This window comes from Engystomops pustulosus, chromosome 2 (genome assembly GCF_040894005.1).
Source record: "Engystomops pustulosus chromosome 2, aEngPut4.maternal, whole genome shotgun sequence".
Lineage (NCBI taxonomy): Eukaryota > Metazoa > Chordata > Amphibia > Anura > Leptodactylidae > Engystomops > Engystomops pustulosus.
This window is the reverse complement of record NC_092412.1, coordinates 134,724,307-134,742,201: the sequence shown is the minus strand read 5'-3', so window position 1 is coordinate 134,742,201 and position 17,895 is coordinate 134,724,307. Positions and strand designations below refer to the sequence as shown.

Sequence of the window (17,895 nt, the reverse complement as noted above, 5' to 3'; positions counted from 1 at the left end):
CATGAACAGAGCTTATAGGTTAGGAAATTTAAGATAATAACATATTTTGAAAGGCAGGTAATGCTATAAGGCACTCAGGAGCTTCTGTTGCCAAAACTAAGTGCCCAATGTTAATTTAATGCAAATATATGCAAGATCTGGCAAGCTGCTCCTGATAAGGAACAAGCTATGTTCCAAAAATATTAGTTACTGTGAGAGATCTTTGAAAGTAGTATCAGCCTCATCACTAACCAATGCCTTTAGCCATTTCACATATTTATTATTTTTTAGAACTTTAAATAGCACTATATTTTTCATCAAACAAGAAAAAAAATAGATGTACAATTGATACCGCTCCTCTCTCTCCCCTGCACAAAAGGAACAGATGCTCCGTGCATCTTATGCATTTTAGATAGGAAAAGTCCATTTTAAATCCAAAAAAAATATATATCTTAACCTTATGAAGCAGAGAAAGTTCGTCAGCAGAGGGAAGTATGGGCTTTACATACAAACCCTGCAAAAAGCAGCATAAGGTTGAGCATGGTATTAGAATGCAGCTTTCTCTGCATGAACAAAGCATATGGTTAACAGTAAGGGGAAAGAAACTTCTCTAATAAACCATGAATAATCTCACTGCTGCTTCCCCTCCATCTCTCTCCAAGAACTGAACCCAATAGTGGAGAGAGGATTCTTCAATTGTCTTTAGGAATTTGGCTCACAGCTGAAATCCCTCCATGGGGGCTTCTGTTTGTTGGAATATGTACTGTTGCTGAGAATCATTCACCGAGGGGACAAGTTGTGCGTCCTCCTCTTCTACTCCAAAGTAATGTTCAATCATTTCAAAAGCCTTCTGATAAATTTCCTGATTCTCATGGCTCTGCAGGAACTCGATTTTATCCAAACCTAAAATGAAAATGCAAATGAACAATAAAATAAGAATAAATCTTCATAAGGTGTGAATATATAAGCACAAACCTATGCAGTGGCAAGGGTCAGCATATAAATAATAGCTTCATTGTCAACATGATCTGTCACGATACAGCACTCCAATTGACACCTCCCCTTAATTCTTTGGGTCGGTATGATCATGTGGTTACCAAAATTATCAAATGTTTGTGATTTCATTTTTATAATCAGTTCTAGGAAAGGGGGTTGTTTTGAAGACTTCTTTATCCTTTTTTTTTTTACACTATTCCAGTACCCCTAGAGTACTTTAACCCTAGGGAGTCTGATCGCTATATACTGCAATATTATGGTTTGCACATGGCAGTTCTGCTACTGATCTGTAAGCAGCTGCCTCAGGAAGATAAGGTCAGTCTGTACAAGACTACACACTGTCATAGCAACCTATCCCCGCCAGATGAGAATGTCAAATCCAAGATGGCGATGCCCATGCACTACTGCAATTTAAAGGCCTCCGGCAGTTTTGCTTGAGGCATTTAATTAGTTAACACCCGCGATCGGTGCCAGCACCAACCATGGGTGTAAGCAGTGGGTGTTTGAAGCAATATGCAGCAAACACCCTCCCTGTATGGAGAGGGCTCAGCCTATGAGCGCTCTCCATACACCGGACGCAATAATAGTACAAAGCATGTTGGGAAGGGATTAAACGAAATCGACCATCAAAATCCATCATGATTAACCAGCGACACTAATAGATCCTTGCACTGGGACTGTAGTAATCATCTTATATTTGTTATTCACAGCCTCCTTTCTAAAATCAATTTTTTAATTTGTATGAACTTTTTAATTTTTCTTTTAGCTATTTCATAGTCTGATGGTTCACACAATATACTGCAAATACTACTGAAGCAACTAACACCCAAGATTGTTGCCAGCAGGATATAGCAAACACCACAGCATGTCACATATAGTTAAAGGGTTAAGGCTATATTTCTAAATAGGACTTGCACATGTAGAATATAAAGGCCTTACTGTAACATTTCCCTGAATAGTATAACACTCAGTTAAAGAGCTTAAAAGCCAGTCTTTACACATGGTCCTTACAGAATTATGTAATTAAAGGAAAAAAAAAAAAAAAAAAGGTGTCCCCTTCTATAGTCCATGAATGCATGTGGAATTGCTAACCAACATCTTCACAAGGCTGCTTCCACATTAGTACAGTAGCATGGCGGGCACCGGGGAGGAGGGGGACACTACTCATCCCCGCCCCTCTCCATAGAGGAACATTGCGAGAAAAGATAGGACATGTCCTATCTTTTCACGGGGTACGGAACGTTAAGGTGTCGCACTTGTGCTGCACTGTACCGCTGATGTAGGGCGCCGTGCCGTCTGTGGGGGACATATATAGGCCGTATAAACGTCCCCCATACGGCAGTGTGAATGCAGCAAAGAGGGGAACAAGAAGTTGTCTCACCATATGCCTCTTCAATCAGTGAGCAGTAGGGATTCACATCAGCACCCCCTTCTTTTGTTTGCTGCTCTCCCAGCCGGAGGATATTTTCTAGTCCATTTAGAGCCACTTGCACTATTTTAGAATCCATGACCGTCAGAAGGTCACAGAGTGGTTTAATGCAGCCCAGATCCACAAGGTATCTAAAAATAAGAACATGTAATCTCAATGAAATCATATTTATTTTGAAGAGTTTTGGTTATGCATATGTAATTAACAAATTTTCAATATGTATGTACAGATGCTACCATTACCTAATCTGCTCCGCGGTACCCCCAGATGTGGCATTTGTGATGGCCCAAGTAGCTTCTTTTCGTGTTCGAAATTCGGCTTTTTGTAAAATGTCAATCAATACTGGGAATATATTGGCATCGGCAACAGCCTGTAAATAAAAAATAAAATAAATAATAATTAAAAAAAGAAGGTCATACAATTTACTAGATCAGAAGTTAGTCTTTCATATTTAGACCAGACAAGTTTAAAAGGGGTTAAAACCCAAAATACTACATAAATTATTTATTAAGATTTATTAAGAATGCTAATTCTAACCCATTGGGAATAAGTGTTTATAGATCTAAAAATAATCCACTCAGTTCCTGACAATTCACATTAAAAACTACACAACATGGGTGCGTGGCCTGGCTATGGCAGAGACAGATACACCGAGTAGCTCCTGCTGTAATCACTTGAGTATACTGTGCTACCTTACTATCCGGCATCCAATTTTCAGACCAATGGGAACTAAAGAGCGTGGGGACCCCAAGACACCCTTTGCTTTCCAGGGAATAAGATTCTTAATGCCCTGGTAACTCCTTCTTCCCCCCTGGAAACCAACATGGTGGCAAGCTCCTCCTCCGCAGCGCCTGCGGGCAGTGGATGTGGCTATACGGGATGCAGCTTCACAGGCGACCTTTGCACTTCAATGGCGGACCCTGCTTCCTCCAGCGACACAAGTCTGCAGCAGAGGCCCTCCCATAGATGTACCTTTGCACCTGCAGACAACCTACACAAGATGCACTGCTTGCCTCCGACAAAGTTGTTTCAACAACATTCTGGGTGGCGATTTTTACACGCTAATAGAAGTGGATCTGGATTCCACTACTGGAAGGTCCTCAGTCTTCATTTTCAAACGCCCCAAGATGAAATCGGAACTTGAAGCTCTTCATTTAGTGGACATGTGGCATACAATAAATACCTCAGTAAGGGAGTTTAGCTATCACTCTTTGGTGCATAACACATAGATTGGACCATATTTTCCCCCTCACACAGATTGTTGGCTCCTTGGAGGGTACTCTCCCTTGTCGTAAAGGTTCTTGAGGACTCAATGACCATCTTAGTTTCATAGTTTATACGGTTGAAAAAAAGACACTTGTCCATCAAGTTCAACCAAGGAAGGGTAGGGATTGGATGAGGAAGGGATTTAGGGGAAACAATTCTATATAACATAACAATCAATGTTATATAGGTGTAAAAAGGCACCTAGACCCTTCTTGAAGCTCTCCGCTGTCCCGGGTGTGACCAGTGCCTGAGGCAGGCTATTCCACAGATTGAAGCCCTGTCGCCTCCGGTGATTAAACCTTGGTTTCTCCAAACGGAGACAGTGCCCTCTCGTCTTTTGATTTGATTTAATCTGAAACAACTTACCACCATATTTTTTGTATGGACCATTCATATATTTATATAAATTAATCATGTCCCCTCATAGTCGTCTCTTTTCCAGACTAAATAAATCTAGTTTTTTTTCATCTTTCCTCATAACTAAGAACCTCCATACCCCTTATCATTTTTGTGGCTCTACATTGAACCCTCTCCAGCTCCAGGGCATCCTTTTTATGGACCGGTGCCCAGAACTGGACAGCATATTCCAGGTGAGGCCGAACCAGTGCCTTGTATAGTGGTAATATTACATCCCTATCACGAGAGTCCATACCACTTTTGATACATGACAAGATCCTACTGGCTTTAGAGGCAGCTGATTGACATTGCATGCTGTTACTCAATTTATGATCTACTAGTACCCCCAGGTCCTTCTCAACAAGGGACTCTCCCAGATTTACTCCCCCAAGGACATATTTTGCCTTTGGATTATTGGCCCCCAGGTGCATAACCTTACATTTATCCACATTAAACCTCATTTGCCAAGTGGATGACCAAACATTCATTTTGTTTAAGTCACCCTGCAGCCTATGAACATCCTCCATGGACTGTATTACACTACACAGCTTGGTGTCATCTGCAAAAATAGACACAGTGCTATTAATTCCTACCTCTATATCATTAATAAATATATTAAATAGTAGTGGGCCATCTCTTAGATGACTCCCTGTGTACTGCAGAAGTTAAGATTGCGATTCATGACTCTTCTGATAATCATTGTGCCCAATCTCCCTTTTGTCTTAACTGGGAATCCCTTCACCTTTCTCTACAGGACATTTTCAGGTCTCATGGGACTAGGTTGAAGCTCAAATACTTATTGTCCACCTTAGCGGATAAAGAGTATTCTAACCAAAACCGCTCCTTCAGATGCCTTGAAAGCGGAAATCTCCTCCCTGAGACACGAAATCCTCTCCCTCCTGGGCCAAAAGTTTCGATGTGCCAGAGAATGTTTACAGAAAGGCTTCTTTGAGTATGGTGATAAATGTGGGATATAGTTGGCTAAAGGCATTCACCCACTCACACCTACTACCCATGTCTTCTCTGTTGATTCCCCAGACAAAGAACTGATGCAAAGTATCAGATCTTAGATTAATTTTCCAAATTTTATTCAGATTTGTATAATATTTGAGATGCTGCTCCTGATACTTCCAATTCCTACACTTTAGCTGCAGAGACTTTTCTGGAAATGAACTTCTTGCCTACCATTTCAGCGGCGGATGCCTCTGGAGTGTGATTTTTTCTGACAAAGAAGTTGCTTTTGTTATTAAAAATCTAAAGAAGGGAAGGAATTCGGGTTCGGGTATGACCAATTTCCCTAGGACACAAAAATATATTTCAAATTGCTGGCCCTGAGAATTCAACCATTCATCCTGTCCTTGATACATCAGGAACATGAGGGTTTTGTGCTGGCGAGGGAAGCCAGGGACAACAAAATTAAACAACCTTCTTAATCTCAAAAGCTAGGGCCACCATGTGCCTGCTGTCTGTTGATACTGAAAAAGCCTTTGATCGCGTTCACTAGGGAATTCTGGAGGGTACTCTACAACTTAAACCGAAACAGTCTAAAGGGAAAACGATCCGGCGGATTTGGACGTGATTTACCTTTAAAATTGAGTTGCAAGACATGCACTTACATACACCAGGAACAAGAAGGAAAATTCAGGCAGACCTGAGCGGGGAAGCGTCAGATGCAGGAAAATCGGGCGCACGATCTTTGTGAGTCGCGGAAAAGTTCATTCTCGTCGGACAACGCGCAGCAGGGATCACGCAGGACCGGGTAAATAAACGTGCCCCATTGTGTCAATTTTTTTTACATGGTGCTTTGAGTTACATTCATGTCATGTGGCCAGTGACATCAATTGCAGGTCCTTTAGCCTTCTAACAATAGAAAATTGCACACCATGTATGTGATCACATAAAATCACAGCAGCCTCCATGGAGGATGGAGAGGAGTAGATGTCCATGGAGGCTGCTGTGACTTCATGTTGTCAAACACATACATGGGGTACAGTTTGCTATTGTTAAGAGGCTAAAGGACCTGAGATGACATCACCTTGATCACAAGTCATTAACTGGTAAATTGTAAGGAGGCGTAGATGGGAGGGGCTGGCTAGGCAGGACACGGCCCCCTCTTATGCCAGATATTATAAGATAATAGTCGATTTATGGGAATATAAGAGAAACAATTTTTAGTTAAAGGAAACCTACCATTTCAAATGCTTAGTTTCGTTAGTGTTAAAACCGCGGTATCGCGGTTTTAACACTTTTTAAACTTTATAGCAGAAACTGCCTACATAGGAAATGCCGCAGCCATTTAGTTAATAGGGCTCTATAGGAAGCGGTCACTAGATGTATATGTAAAAATGTGCTGACAGGTTCCCTTTAAAGAATAACTGTAAAGGGTTTTTTTCACAAATTAATAACTCTTGGGATGTAAACCAACTTTGCCTATTATCTTTGTTACCTATATGCCGCAGTTTCCTTGTTCTACCCCTCAGATTACCTTAGAACTACAATAGCTGCTTCCTTTCCCTCTGCTCATAAGCCTTTGAGTCCACAGACTTGTTTATTTGATGTTTAACTAGCGGTTTAATGGAAGGGAAGGAGCTGCTGCTTCCTGCTCACAAGGGATCTGGTCATGTGACCGTGTATGTAGCAGAGCTGGAAGCGTGAATGCAGAGGTCTCCTGCACAGAATACAGTAGTGAGGTATAGGATCTTCCCTGTTCCCCATTTATCCCTCCATCCAACTTTGTCTCTTCAGCTCATAATGCTCCCTTCCCCCACTTTGTCATTGGCCGTGTCAGCTCTGTGCAGATAAGATATTAACCCTTAGTGCTCACAAAGCACAGGCTATAGACTTCATGTACTAATGATTTCTACCACTTATTACATGTTCCCTGCTCCTCCATGTGATGGAAGCTGCCAGGCTATAACCATATACACCACAGTATGTGCACTGTACAGTGTTCATTGGATTTACCGGTGGAAACTAGATGGATTAATGCTAAATTACTTTGAGGGAGAACACAAGGCATCCTGGGATCTGTGGGCAAGCTAGCTGATTTTTGTGAAACGCTTTCAAAAATGCCATAACTTGGGAAAGAAAAAGAGGAGCAGCACAAAGTAAGCATCATTCTGTTTGTTTTCAAAAGGGGGAAATCACATATAATAATTTGGTAAAATCACTATAACTTTACAGTTACATTTTAATTTTAGTGACCAGAGCCAGGCAGCTGCTGCTAAAACAAATAAAATTATGGGAAGTATCAAGAGAGGAATAGATTCTCATGATAAAGACATAGTTTTGCCCTTAAAAAAAATCACTGGTCAGACCACACATGAAATATTGTGTACAGTTTTGGGCACCAGTGTATAAAAAAGGACATGACGTGCAGAGGAGAGCAACCAAGATTATTAGGGGTAAGAGGGAGGGGGGGGGGGGACGGATACCTGAACGGACAGTACATGGATCTCTCCAAAGATCTTTTTATACCTAGGCCTGTGACCAGGACAAAGGGTATCCTCTACGCCTAGAGGAGAGGAGATTCTACCATCAACATAGACAAAGGTTCTTTACTGTACGAGCAGTGAGACTATGGAACTCATTGCCGCAGGAGGTTGTCATGGCAGACTCTACGTACATGTACAAGAGAGGCCTGGATGCCTTTCTGGAGAGAAAAAAATATCACGGGCTATGGGGGGAAAAAACATTTAATTCTTAAAGGGAACCTACCACCACAAATCTACCTATAAAAGTAGATCGGGTGGTAGGTGGATCAATGGGACGTGAGAATAGCCCTTTTAAGGGCTAATCCTCACGTCCCCACTTTTTTTGTTAACTTTTATTAAACTTGTATGCAAATTTACTTATGCGGCTACTGGGGCGTGGAATAGCCGCATCTGAGGTTACACGAGGCGGCTACTCCACGCCCCGGTAGCCTCTTTTCCCCTCCTACTCACCATCTTCAGCGCGCAGGCGCGGTCACTGCTCCGAAACAGGCGCGGGCCTGCTCTTCTGCGCATAAAAGGGCTATCCTCACGTCCCATTGATCCACCTAACACCCGATCTACCTTTATAGGTAGATTTGTGGTGGTAGGTTCCCTTTAAAGGTTGTACTTGACTCTTTTTCCAGCCTTATATACTATGATACAATGATTATATCTTACTTGGATACCTGTTATTTTTAAGGATGTCCTAATGTGTTTGGCTATATAGACATGGTAAAGATTAGAGGGGATAGAGGGCACCTTTGCTTTGTACCATTTGTGATCTTCAAGTTATGGGAAATAAAACCCAAGGTGTACACTTGGGCAAATGGTTTTAGTATAAAGCCAATATACTATTACCTTCAAAGCCAAAATTCTTTTAGGTGGCTAAAATATAAGAGCCATAAAATTGGTGAAATGCTTTCTCCGCATCCAATAATAGGAGCATGGAGGACGTTCGCCGGGTCTCAGATATTTGTATAAAATCTAGAATTCTCCTGGTGCTGTCGAGGGTTTGTCTATGTTTTATGAAACTTGTTTGGTCTATATTTATGAACGAGGGCAGGATAGCAGATTTTTGCTACACAAAAAGATGCTAGAGGAGGGGGGGGGGGGGGTTGGAGATTTGTAGAGAATTGGGAACTATATTGAATTCTCTGCATAGGATTACTAAACCCAGTATTATGTTGTTCAAATTTTCTATTATGTCCAGAATAAATTTGTGTTGGTTTGTATTGGGTGTGCAAAAGAAAAAAAAAAAAAAGAAGAAAAGAAACAATAGTAAACAGTTTATGTTTATAGTGTGTAAAATAATCATGTTCCTTTGCATCTACATCAGAGTGTAGCAAATCAAATACTACTGTGTCTAATAGCAATTGAAATTCCCCTTTTCTTTTCAGAGAAAACATGAGGAAAATTTCTATGTTTTAATCGGTTTAAACGAGTCTTCTGAACACAAATAAAATAGCTTTTCTGTTTAAGAGCTTATTTCCAAATCAATGCTCTTTTTATAGGACTATTTAACCCTTTTCCATTAATTGTAATAATACTAAACGCCATATTCAATTTTATTGAAGAGTGATGAAATGGACATTGTATCTTTGCTAAGCCAATTCTAACTTTTTAAAAATTTGAAAACTTATCTGTTTGCAATCTATCAATGAAAAGGTAAAAGATGTTAAATAACTAAAGTGGAACCCTCCTGAAATAGGGGAGGGCCACTAGGAATGGAAACATTTTGGGGTAAGGATACATCAAAGTCTGAAACCGAGTAAATCTTTCAGGCTCCAAGCTGCTAGAGTATTGTGGGGGGTGGATTCAGTGAGTTTAGCGTGAAAGGATATAACTAAAAGTGAAAACTTATCGACAGTCCATTGTGGAAAACTTGGAGTTGTTAATTTGTCCTTGTTCACCATCAGTTAGCGGTGCTCCATTAAGGTGGCTAATCACTTCTTCTGTCGCAATGCTGCGTCTGTCTCCAGGGGGCAGCAGATTCAATTTTTTTTAGCAGAGTTGTAGCATCTTTTGGAGTGTTCAGCATGTGGGCGATTTCGTTCCTGGATATTAGTAGTTTCACGGGTAATCCCCATTTATATGGAAGTTTGTTCTCTTAGGATCCTGGTTAAAAGGAGTGAATTCCCTTCTTCTGTTTAACTCTTTCACACGTAGGGGTGCAGATGCTGTATGAAGAGGTCTCACGTGGTGAGCCCTCTTCATACATAGGTGGGGTTTGCTGCCCATTGCAGAAAACACTCACCACTAATACCTGTGATTGGTGCAGGCACCATTGCCGCCGCCAGCATTTAAAAGACAGCGGCACTCTTTGTTCGGATCTCTCTCCCCGGGACGTCATCAGGGACCGGTGATCAGTTGCCATGATGGCCTCGGGTCTTTGTCATCTGCAGCATTGCATTTCAGTATATGGAAGGAATGATCAGACCATCTAGCGTCTCGAAAATAGTAAAACTAAAAAAAATTCCAATACCCCCCCCCTTTCCCTAGAACTGATATGTTAGGTATCGCCGCATCTCAAAATGCCCGATCAAAATATAAAAACGGTTACTGCCAGCAGTGAACCCCATAACGGAAAATAGTGTGCAAAATGTCCGAAATGCTACTTTTAAACTATTTTACACATAAAAAAAATGGAATAAAATAAAAAAGGTCACATTCCTTTTCCTCTAAAAAGCGAGTCGTTTCATCTTGCTCGGTCTTACAAGTCTGCTAATTTAAGCTTAATGGCGGTGATTACGTCCTCTGCTTTATTATGTGCGTCCAATAACGAGTTATGAGCATTGGCGAATTGCTCCATTTTGTCCTCAATGTGTGAGGTTCTGTCCGAATCGGTGCGATTTCGCTATGAAGCATGCTTATGGCATTGGAGATATCTATCTGTATGGTTTGCCTCAGGCCTCATTTTATTTGTTTGCAGGCAGGCTATCTATATACTGGGGAGGCTGTGAACAATGCATTTCACACCCATGGAAAGAGGAGTGCTACCAAGACCAGAAAGTACATCACTTATAAGGAACAAACAAGTTATACTAAATATTTTACTACAAAACTATAGTAAAACTTAAAAGAAAGTATAGATTAGTTTTCTCAGCTACTCCTGCTGCATGCAGATTATACTGCAAACTGATGATCCTTTTTATGTAATAATTAAAATACCTGTATTTGGGCTCTATTCCCAGCAGTGATGTTAGAAATAGTCCAACAGGCTTCTTTACGGATAGACTCCTTTGGGCTACTCAGAAGGTGTAATAGACAAGGAAGAGCAGAGCAGTTTAAAATAACCTGCAAAAACAAAAGAAATACAAGGCTGAGAGAGAATACAATTTGTTTTGACTGCAGATGCCACACACAGGGGGAGAGGTTTTATTGTGTCAGTCTAGAGAGTAGAACTAAACTGTTCTTTGCTGTGCCAGATTAATTATTGCATCTTATGCTAGATGATTCATCTTGTGCAGTGAAAGACTGGTGAATCATACTAAGCACCTCCTATTAGTTGGTCTCGTTTTCTGCACCAGAGTACTGAATTTTATGACACACAGTCCATTATTTGTCCGGCCAGGCACCTTTGTTATTGAGGATGCGCCCTTTTTTAAGAAGAGTTGGAAAACTGCCTAAAACCTTCAGTAAATGTGGTGCAGGGAATTTCAAGTGCAAATTACTTCCGTTTTCCGGTGTAAACAGATTTGGTTTGAGTCAGACTGTAAGAGTCTACAATAAGAGGCATTGTAACAAACTCCAATATGATGTAAGAGCTGTAGAGTACAGCATTGTTAGCTAGCAAAACTTGTGTAACAGCTCAAAAGGTTAGAATATGGTAGTGGAGGATAACACAAATTCCAAAACTTCCAGTCCTTGGTGGCAAAACCTGACAGGATAAAGTGGTAATTTTAATAAATGTGGTGCAATTCGCATTCAAAAGGACTTGATTTCACCCCGTCTGGTATTGTACTTCTTGACAAACCCGCATACCAGTGTTTAATTTAGTTTATTACCTGCGTCTGAATGTCATCTCCTGTGACAATATTCCCTACAGCTCTTAGAGCAGGTGAAGCCACTTTGTAATCATTATGCCTTTGTTAAAAAAAAAAAAATAGAATTAACACAGATAATTTACTTGAAACAAAAAGCATTATGAATGTGAAAGGTGTTCTAACCCCGTTTTGGTTCCAACATTGGGCAGTCTCCTTGTCTTCAGTACTGCTGGCCGAGGATTTTACTTGTTCTATGTCAGCCAGTAGTGCTGAAGACCATAGGAGCATCAAAAAGCTAGAATCGGAAGCTGGAGCAGGGTACTTTAGTACAAGAAAAATTAATAAACATATATAGTGCTAGGTTCATGCAGTAAAACAAGCTGTTCTTTGCACTCGGATTTTGTCCCTAGGAATGGCCATATGCTATCTGCCTACTATCACACATACAGAAGTCTGTTCTGTTCCCCTTTATCCATTCACATTGCATATCTACTATGCCAATAGATGCCAAGAATTTCTGCCCATCTCCCTTGTGTAATACTGAAACACAGAGGGAGATTCATCACAACATCCTCTCTGCACATATATTACATATTTTAGACATTTCCATTTTCAGTTCAATGTTAACATGCTGCTTTACCGGTGTACAATCACATAATTCTTTGCTTCTTAACTAGCCTGAAGGTTGTAGGGAGTCTTTCACTTCTACAGAGTACTTTAAACATAACCATTTCTTGTAATCCATTATCCCAAAGCATACATGTAATAATAACATTATTTAAAATGTGACCAATAACTCTACAGTCATAGCATTTTCATAGCAAATAACCCAATCCCCCAAAATGCTACATTAAATTACTGGACAATTACATTAGGAGTTCCACCAGCCTGCGACAGACCCCTGAATCAATCACAGCTTGGATCTTCTCATTAGGACCATCAGAAAGGTACGACAGTGCCCAGCAAGCATCTGCCAATAAGTCTGAGTCACTGGTGAATAGAAGCCGTGATAGTACAGGAAGACACTGAGACACCTAGAAAGAGCAGAATGAAAAAACAAAAACAAGTAAACAGGATTCTCAAGAGCAATGTCAAATACAGCAGTTGTCCTCTGCATAAAAACATCTAAGGCCTCATGGGCACAAACATGTAATGGGGCTGTGTGCTGGACTTTATGTGGCTACTGCAAGACCGCATTGCCTTCCATGTGCTCAAGTCATTGGCCCTTACATGCGCTATGCCGTGTGAGGACTGCCCAAACTGTAAATTATTGGGCAGACCCTTTACCTGTCCATCTTTGCAGCCCATCCGTCAATAGAAAAATGACTGCCTGGCCTGCAGACAAGGGATCACGTTTGTGTACAGAGGCCAAGTTGTCACCTAGTGTGCGGTAGTGCTGTCCGTTACGCTTTTCCATTATGGGAGAGGATAACAGGCATCCAATAGGGAGTGTAAACAGAAGCCCTTTTATTTACCATACATTTCCATTATTTACAATAGGGGAAAAAAAAAAAATTACACGGTAGCAAGCATTAATTTTAGTGTAAAAAAACCTCGAGTGTGTTGTGCACTGGCCCTAAATTGTTAAAACCAAGTAAATATAAACCTTGTCAAAGTCTGGAGGAGGGCTCTTTCCACGACACAAGTTGGACAAGGCCCACACTGCATTTCTGGTCATTGTGAGACGGCTTGACTTTGTGAGTAGACTAGAGAAAACACAAATATTAATAAAACATTACCCAACTATAACTCCATCCATAAACCACCACTCATGTTGTACTATACAGAGTTACACCTGATTGATCTGCATAATATACTTACTTTAGAAGGGGAGGGAGGATGTCACAGCTCAATACATAGTCACGGCACACTGAGCTATCCCCAGCAATATTGCCAAGGGCCCACACTGCCTGCCGAAACCCAGAAGTTACAATTACTTTTTGAGAAAACAAGACAAAAAAATAACAAACAGAAACCATAGAAGACATAGAGAGGGATCAAGTTCTAACCTGCTCCTGAACGTCTTCATATTCAGAGTTTAGCAACTGGATAAAGATAGGCACAGCTCCTGCTTCTATTACAATCTTTGTTTGTTGTGAAGTCCCCGAAGCAATGTTTGTCAGGGCCCAAGCTGCTTCAAACTGTTACATAACATAAGAATATATTATACTGTGCTGCTAAACAACAATGAGTTTTCTTTGCCAAAGGCCAGTTTTGCCCCACCACATTAGGACTGAACAGTGTCTGTGTGCCGCAATATTGAACACTGTGCAAGAAGCAGTATTCACAGCATCATAGTTGTATATGAAACAGTAGTCCTGTGGGAGACTGAATCCTAGAATCGTTGATAGCTGTGTGTCCTGCTCCATGCATAGTATTTGGAAATATTGCTGCTCACGGACCAAGACCAGAAATGGCCTCAATCTATTGAACATACCTGTAATGTATAATTATCACTCCTTTTGAGGAATTCCACAAAGCGTTCTACTACTCCAGGAGCATTGATAACTTCATCTATTGGGGGGTTTGGCTCTATAACAAAGTGATAACAGGCTAGGTAAGTTAAGTTTTCTTCTATTGTCCTTGAGCTCTTTATCTATGTGACAAGCAGTGTGAACTGAATCATAAATGGCTTCCAGGAACTCACCTTTGGATAGCAGCTTCCGAAATTTCTGTGTTGTTGCTAACTGCAAGTCAGGATCATCGGAGAGTAGGAGCCCAACCATTTCACGAGAAATTACTCCATCCTATGAGTGGCAACAAGATGAAATTAATTGCAAGAATGTTTTGGTGTAAGTAAGTTTTATGTATTAATCCTGTAAACATCTTTTGTGCTAGACATACATACCCCAACATTAGTGGAGCTGACATAAGAGTCCATCAAAGGCCCATCAAACATGGATGCATCTTCAGAAACAAGCTCTACATTGCGACGCTTGAAAAGCTACAATAAACAGAAAAACTTTATTTAGTATACCCACATCCTTTATCTGGACCATAGGTCAAATTATACCTGACCTGCAAGAACACACCACACACACACAAAAAAAAAAATCAAGTTCCTTTACACAAATGGTCTACAAAGGTGATAAGAGGTACAAGAACAACTTGTCTCGTAAAACATAAGCCCTCAACCAGCTCTATCAACAGATAAATAGAAATGTTATATCTCTGAAAACATGGTGATGCTAAAACCAGGTCATTAGTAGAGAGGAGTTGTATGGAAAAGTGACCTCTATTCCCCTTCATGAGGAGGACAGAAACAGTACAGTATGTAAACTATGAAACATCTAACCTGTTGCTCACGCTTCTGTTTGCGGAGCTGGATTCCTTCTTCTTCACGCCGTCTGCGCATTTCCTCAGGGTTTAGAGCCTTGTTTTTGTAGCTCTTCATGCGGCTGTTATCCTTTCCGGGGCTCGCTATGGACTCTGGAAAAGGGAGAAGTGTTCTTTAGGATTTTACAATTAATTTAATAACAATTCATACCATGCACAACTTGGGTTTGATTCTCACATTATTTATTCAGATTTGGAATTAAATACATGTGCGTTTCATTAACCCGTTGATTTGAAAAAACAAGTCTAACGTGAGTGTTGGCCCAATAAGCTGATGGCTTTACAATGGCAAGTATTTTTTGGGAATACATATAGTATTATGATGAAAAAATTGCCTCGTCTCTTTTTTGGCCTCTGTCAGATGAACAGAGCCCAAGATTATACCCCGATATTAATATGACATTGAAAGCATGTTTATAGGTACAAAGCGACTCTCCCTTTGCAGCCTCTAAACTTGAGATTTCACATAAAAAAGGGAATTCTAGTGCCTCTGGCTTTAAGAGATAACAGAGACCATATTCACAGAACTTTAGTAAGGAGCTAATCTGTGCAGCCATATCCATGCAGTTTGAGACCTGCAGAGTGGATGCAGTACTTTGTTAATTCAGTGACATAGCCGGATTGAAAGGTCTATGCCCTAGGGATATAACTGCTCATAGTACAGAGAAAATCAGCAATATCTGTTTCACAATGGAAATCACTGCACTTTCATTGGTGGTGCAAGTGTTAAAGCACTTGGATTCATTACAGAGGGACATCTCTGGTAAAAATCAGCTGCTATGGACTTAGGGGGATCCCAATTTTTTCAATCTGCACAGATTAAACATTTTTGCATAGACATTGTTAGGGATATGAAACTAGAGGCGAGTCAAAAATCAATTTGACAATATACTGTTGATGTAAAAACGCACGGGAGGGATCTCAATTCTGTATAAGGTACTGCAAAGGAAATTGGAAAAGGAAGATCTGACATTTCCAGGCTGGGTGACACATTGGGGTGGGGTGGGGAGACGACAGAGAGTTCTGTTTCAAGATAAATGCGGGAATTTCTTTAATCACTACTGAGCATGTACATAAAGTGCAGCAAAAATTCATCTCAGCTAACAGCCTAGAAGAGGATGTACAACCCACATGCCATCTGTCAAGCCTCGAATTGCGGGCCACACCCTGCTGACAGTCAGGGTCAAATAAGTGCTTCAATAACCTATGGAAGCATTTATTGGTGCAGAAAGCTGGGTAGTGGTGAGTGCAGATGAAAAGTCCTCACCAGACGCTTCCCTTTGTTCTGACTCTGGTTATATGTCAGGGTACAGGGAATCATTAGAGGATTCTGGAAGGGTAAGTAGTTGTCAGCTATACAGTACTGCTCCCGGTTCCTCTACCTTGCCTGGCATAGCTCTGCTCTGGGTCCTGGGGTTGGCTCATGCAACCAACGCAAGACACAGATGGATTCAATGGTGTCACTATACATTATGTTAGATGCAACATTTCCAAACCTTCCAGGTCGGTGCCTGCAATAATCACATCAAGATGAGGCCTGCTGCCTATGAACCGTGTTTGCTCAACACAGATCCGAGTACCACAATCTGCATATTTCTTGGAAAGGATTGTATCAGCGGAATGTGCAAAACATTGGACGTTTGCATAGCACAATGAGACAAAATGCTGTCAGATGTGGACTAGGACAACACTCCTATGATAAAATCATTCATGGGAAAGAGACCACAGAGTGAGATGCATAATTTAAGTGCTGACACGGTACAGATGCCATACAGTATAGTAAGGACAGACCTGCACCCCTCACTCCTATTACTAGACATTCCAGGAAGTACAGGACAAGGAGGAAACTTATCTACGTAACAGGACCCCTGGTACAGCAAGCTCCAACACCAGGGTGGGGAGACTGAGCATTTGCCACTCTTTCACCGTCATGGCGGTGCCAAGCCAAACACCGTCAGATTATCGTTACAGGTCCCTCTTCCCCTCTATTAAAGCCATAAATCTCACCCATGCTGCCCCCGGTTTGTGAGGCCCTCTCCCGGCTCCTCTGGGACAATATGTCTGACCAACGGAAGCCTCTGAATGACAATCTAAGGCGCAGAGCGAATTTGCGTAAGTAAACGTCTGGAATCCATGGACGTGCGTCTCACGGAGGCCTGTGCGTGCGTTCCACCGCCTAAACCAGCAGAGGTCTATTCAGCTGGCTTCCGACCGTGCTGAGGGAAGCGCTGTACTGTCAGTTTCAGTAGAGGGAGCTATCGTTCACATGTTAGCACCGTGTCCCCATATACCAGTGACCAAACCCTTTCCGGATACAGTCTGTACAGCGCGGATCACTCCGGCATTACATGTCCATGGATGATGCGGCAGGCAGTGTCCTGGGGCTTGTGGCGAGCCATATAAAATATTACCGCCATACAGTGATTACTGTTACTGTACAAGCACCGTCATGCAAACCTACATGGAGAGATTTATCAGAAGTGGCTGTGGTCAAAACGAGTTGCCCATGGCATACAATCAGAGCTCAACTTTCATTTTCTGAACAGCTCTGGGAAAGTCAAGCTGAGTTTTGATTGGTTGTCATGAGCAACTAGAATAGTTCTGCTTTCAATCACTTCTGATAAATCTCCCATGGCCAACTTTAGTCTAGGTGAAGAAATGATGCAGCGTGATTCTCTTATTATTTCCTCATTCCCTCTAGATCACACCTCAAGGTGCTTTATAATAAAACACAGCTGGCACGTGTATATTTTATTTTACTTGGCTTCTTGTTTGCACATAAGCCTTTCCCCCTCTGCAACTTTTGCCGTTGGCGAATTGGTGTTCACCAGATTTCCGTTGTGGAAGCAACATCTAACAAGTTTTGGCAAAACAATCACTACTGCTCTTGCCAGACATAACATATGGCTGAGACAGGTGGACATAACTAAAATTTAGTTACATGTAGCTCACAGAACCACAATCCTGCTGTGGTTTAAAAGTTGAGATGCTCTTCAGCACCTATTTCTGATTTTTTATTTTCTTTATCATATAACAC

The 17,895-nt window shown here is 41.3% G+C and overlaps 1 protein-coding gene across 1 annotated transcript; it reads right to left on the bottom strand.

Annotated features, from left to right (window-relative positions):
* Window positions 1-238: 238 nt before the first annotated feature.
* KPNA6 (karyopherin subunit alpha 6) lies at window positions 239-17,103 on the bottom strand. The gene is made up of 14 exons (XM_072136600.1): window positions 16,866-17,103; window positions 14,818-14,951; window positions 14,371-14,466; window positions 14,170-14,269; window positions 13,960-14,054; window positions 13,532-13,663; window positions 13,344-13,432; window positions 13,129-13,228; window positions 12,393-12,556; window positions 11,544-11,622; window positions 10,708-10,833; window positions 2,647-2,774; window positions 2,357-2,535; window positions 239-882 (listed from the first exon to the last, which is right to left on the bottom strand). Exons 1-14 carry the CDS (start codon window positions 16,867-16,869, stop codon window positions 695-697), a joined length of 1,614 nt encoding a protein of 537 aa, XP_071992701.1. The 5' UTR covers window positions 16,870-17,103; the 3' UTR covers window positions 239-694.
* Window positions 17,104-17,895: the final 792 nt, after the last annotated feature.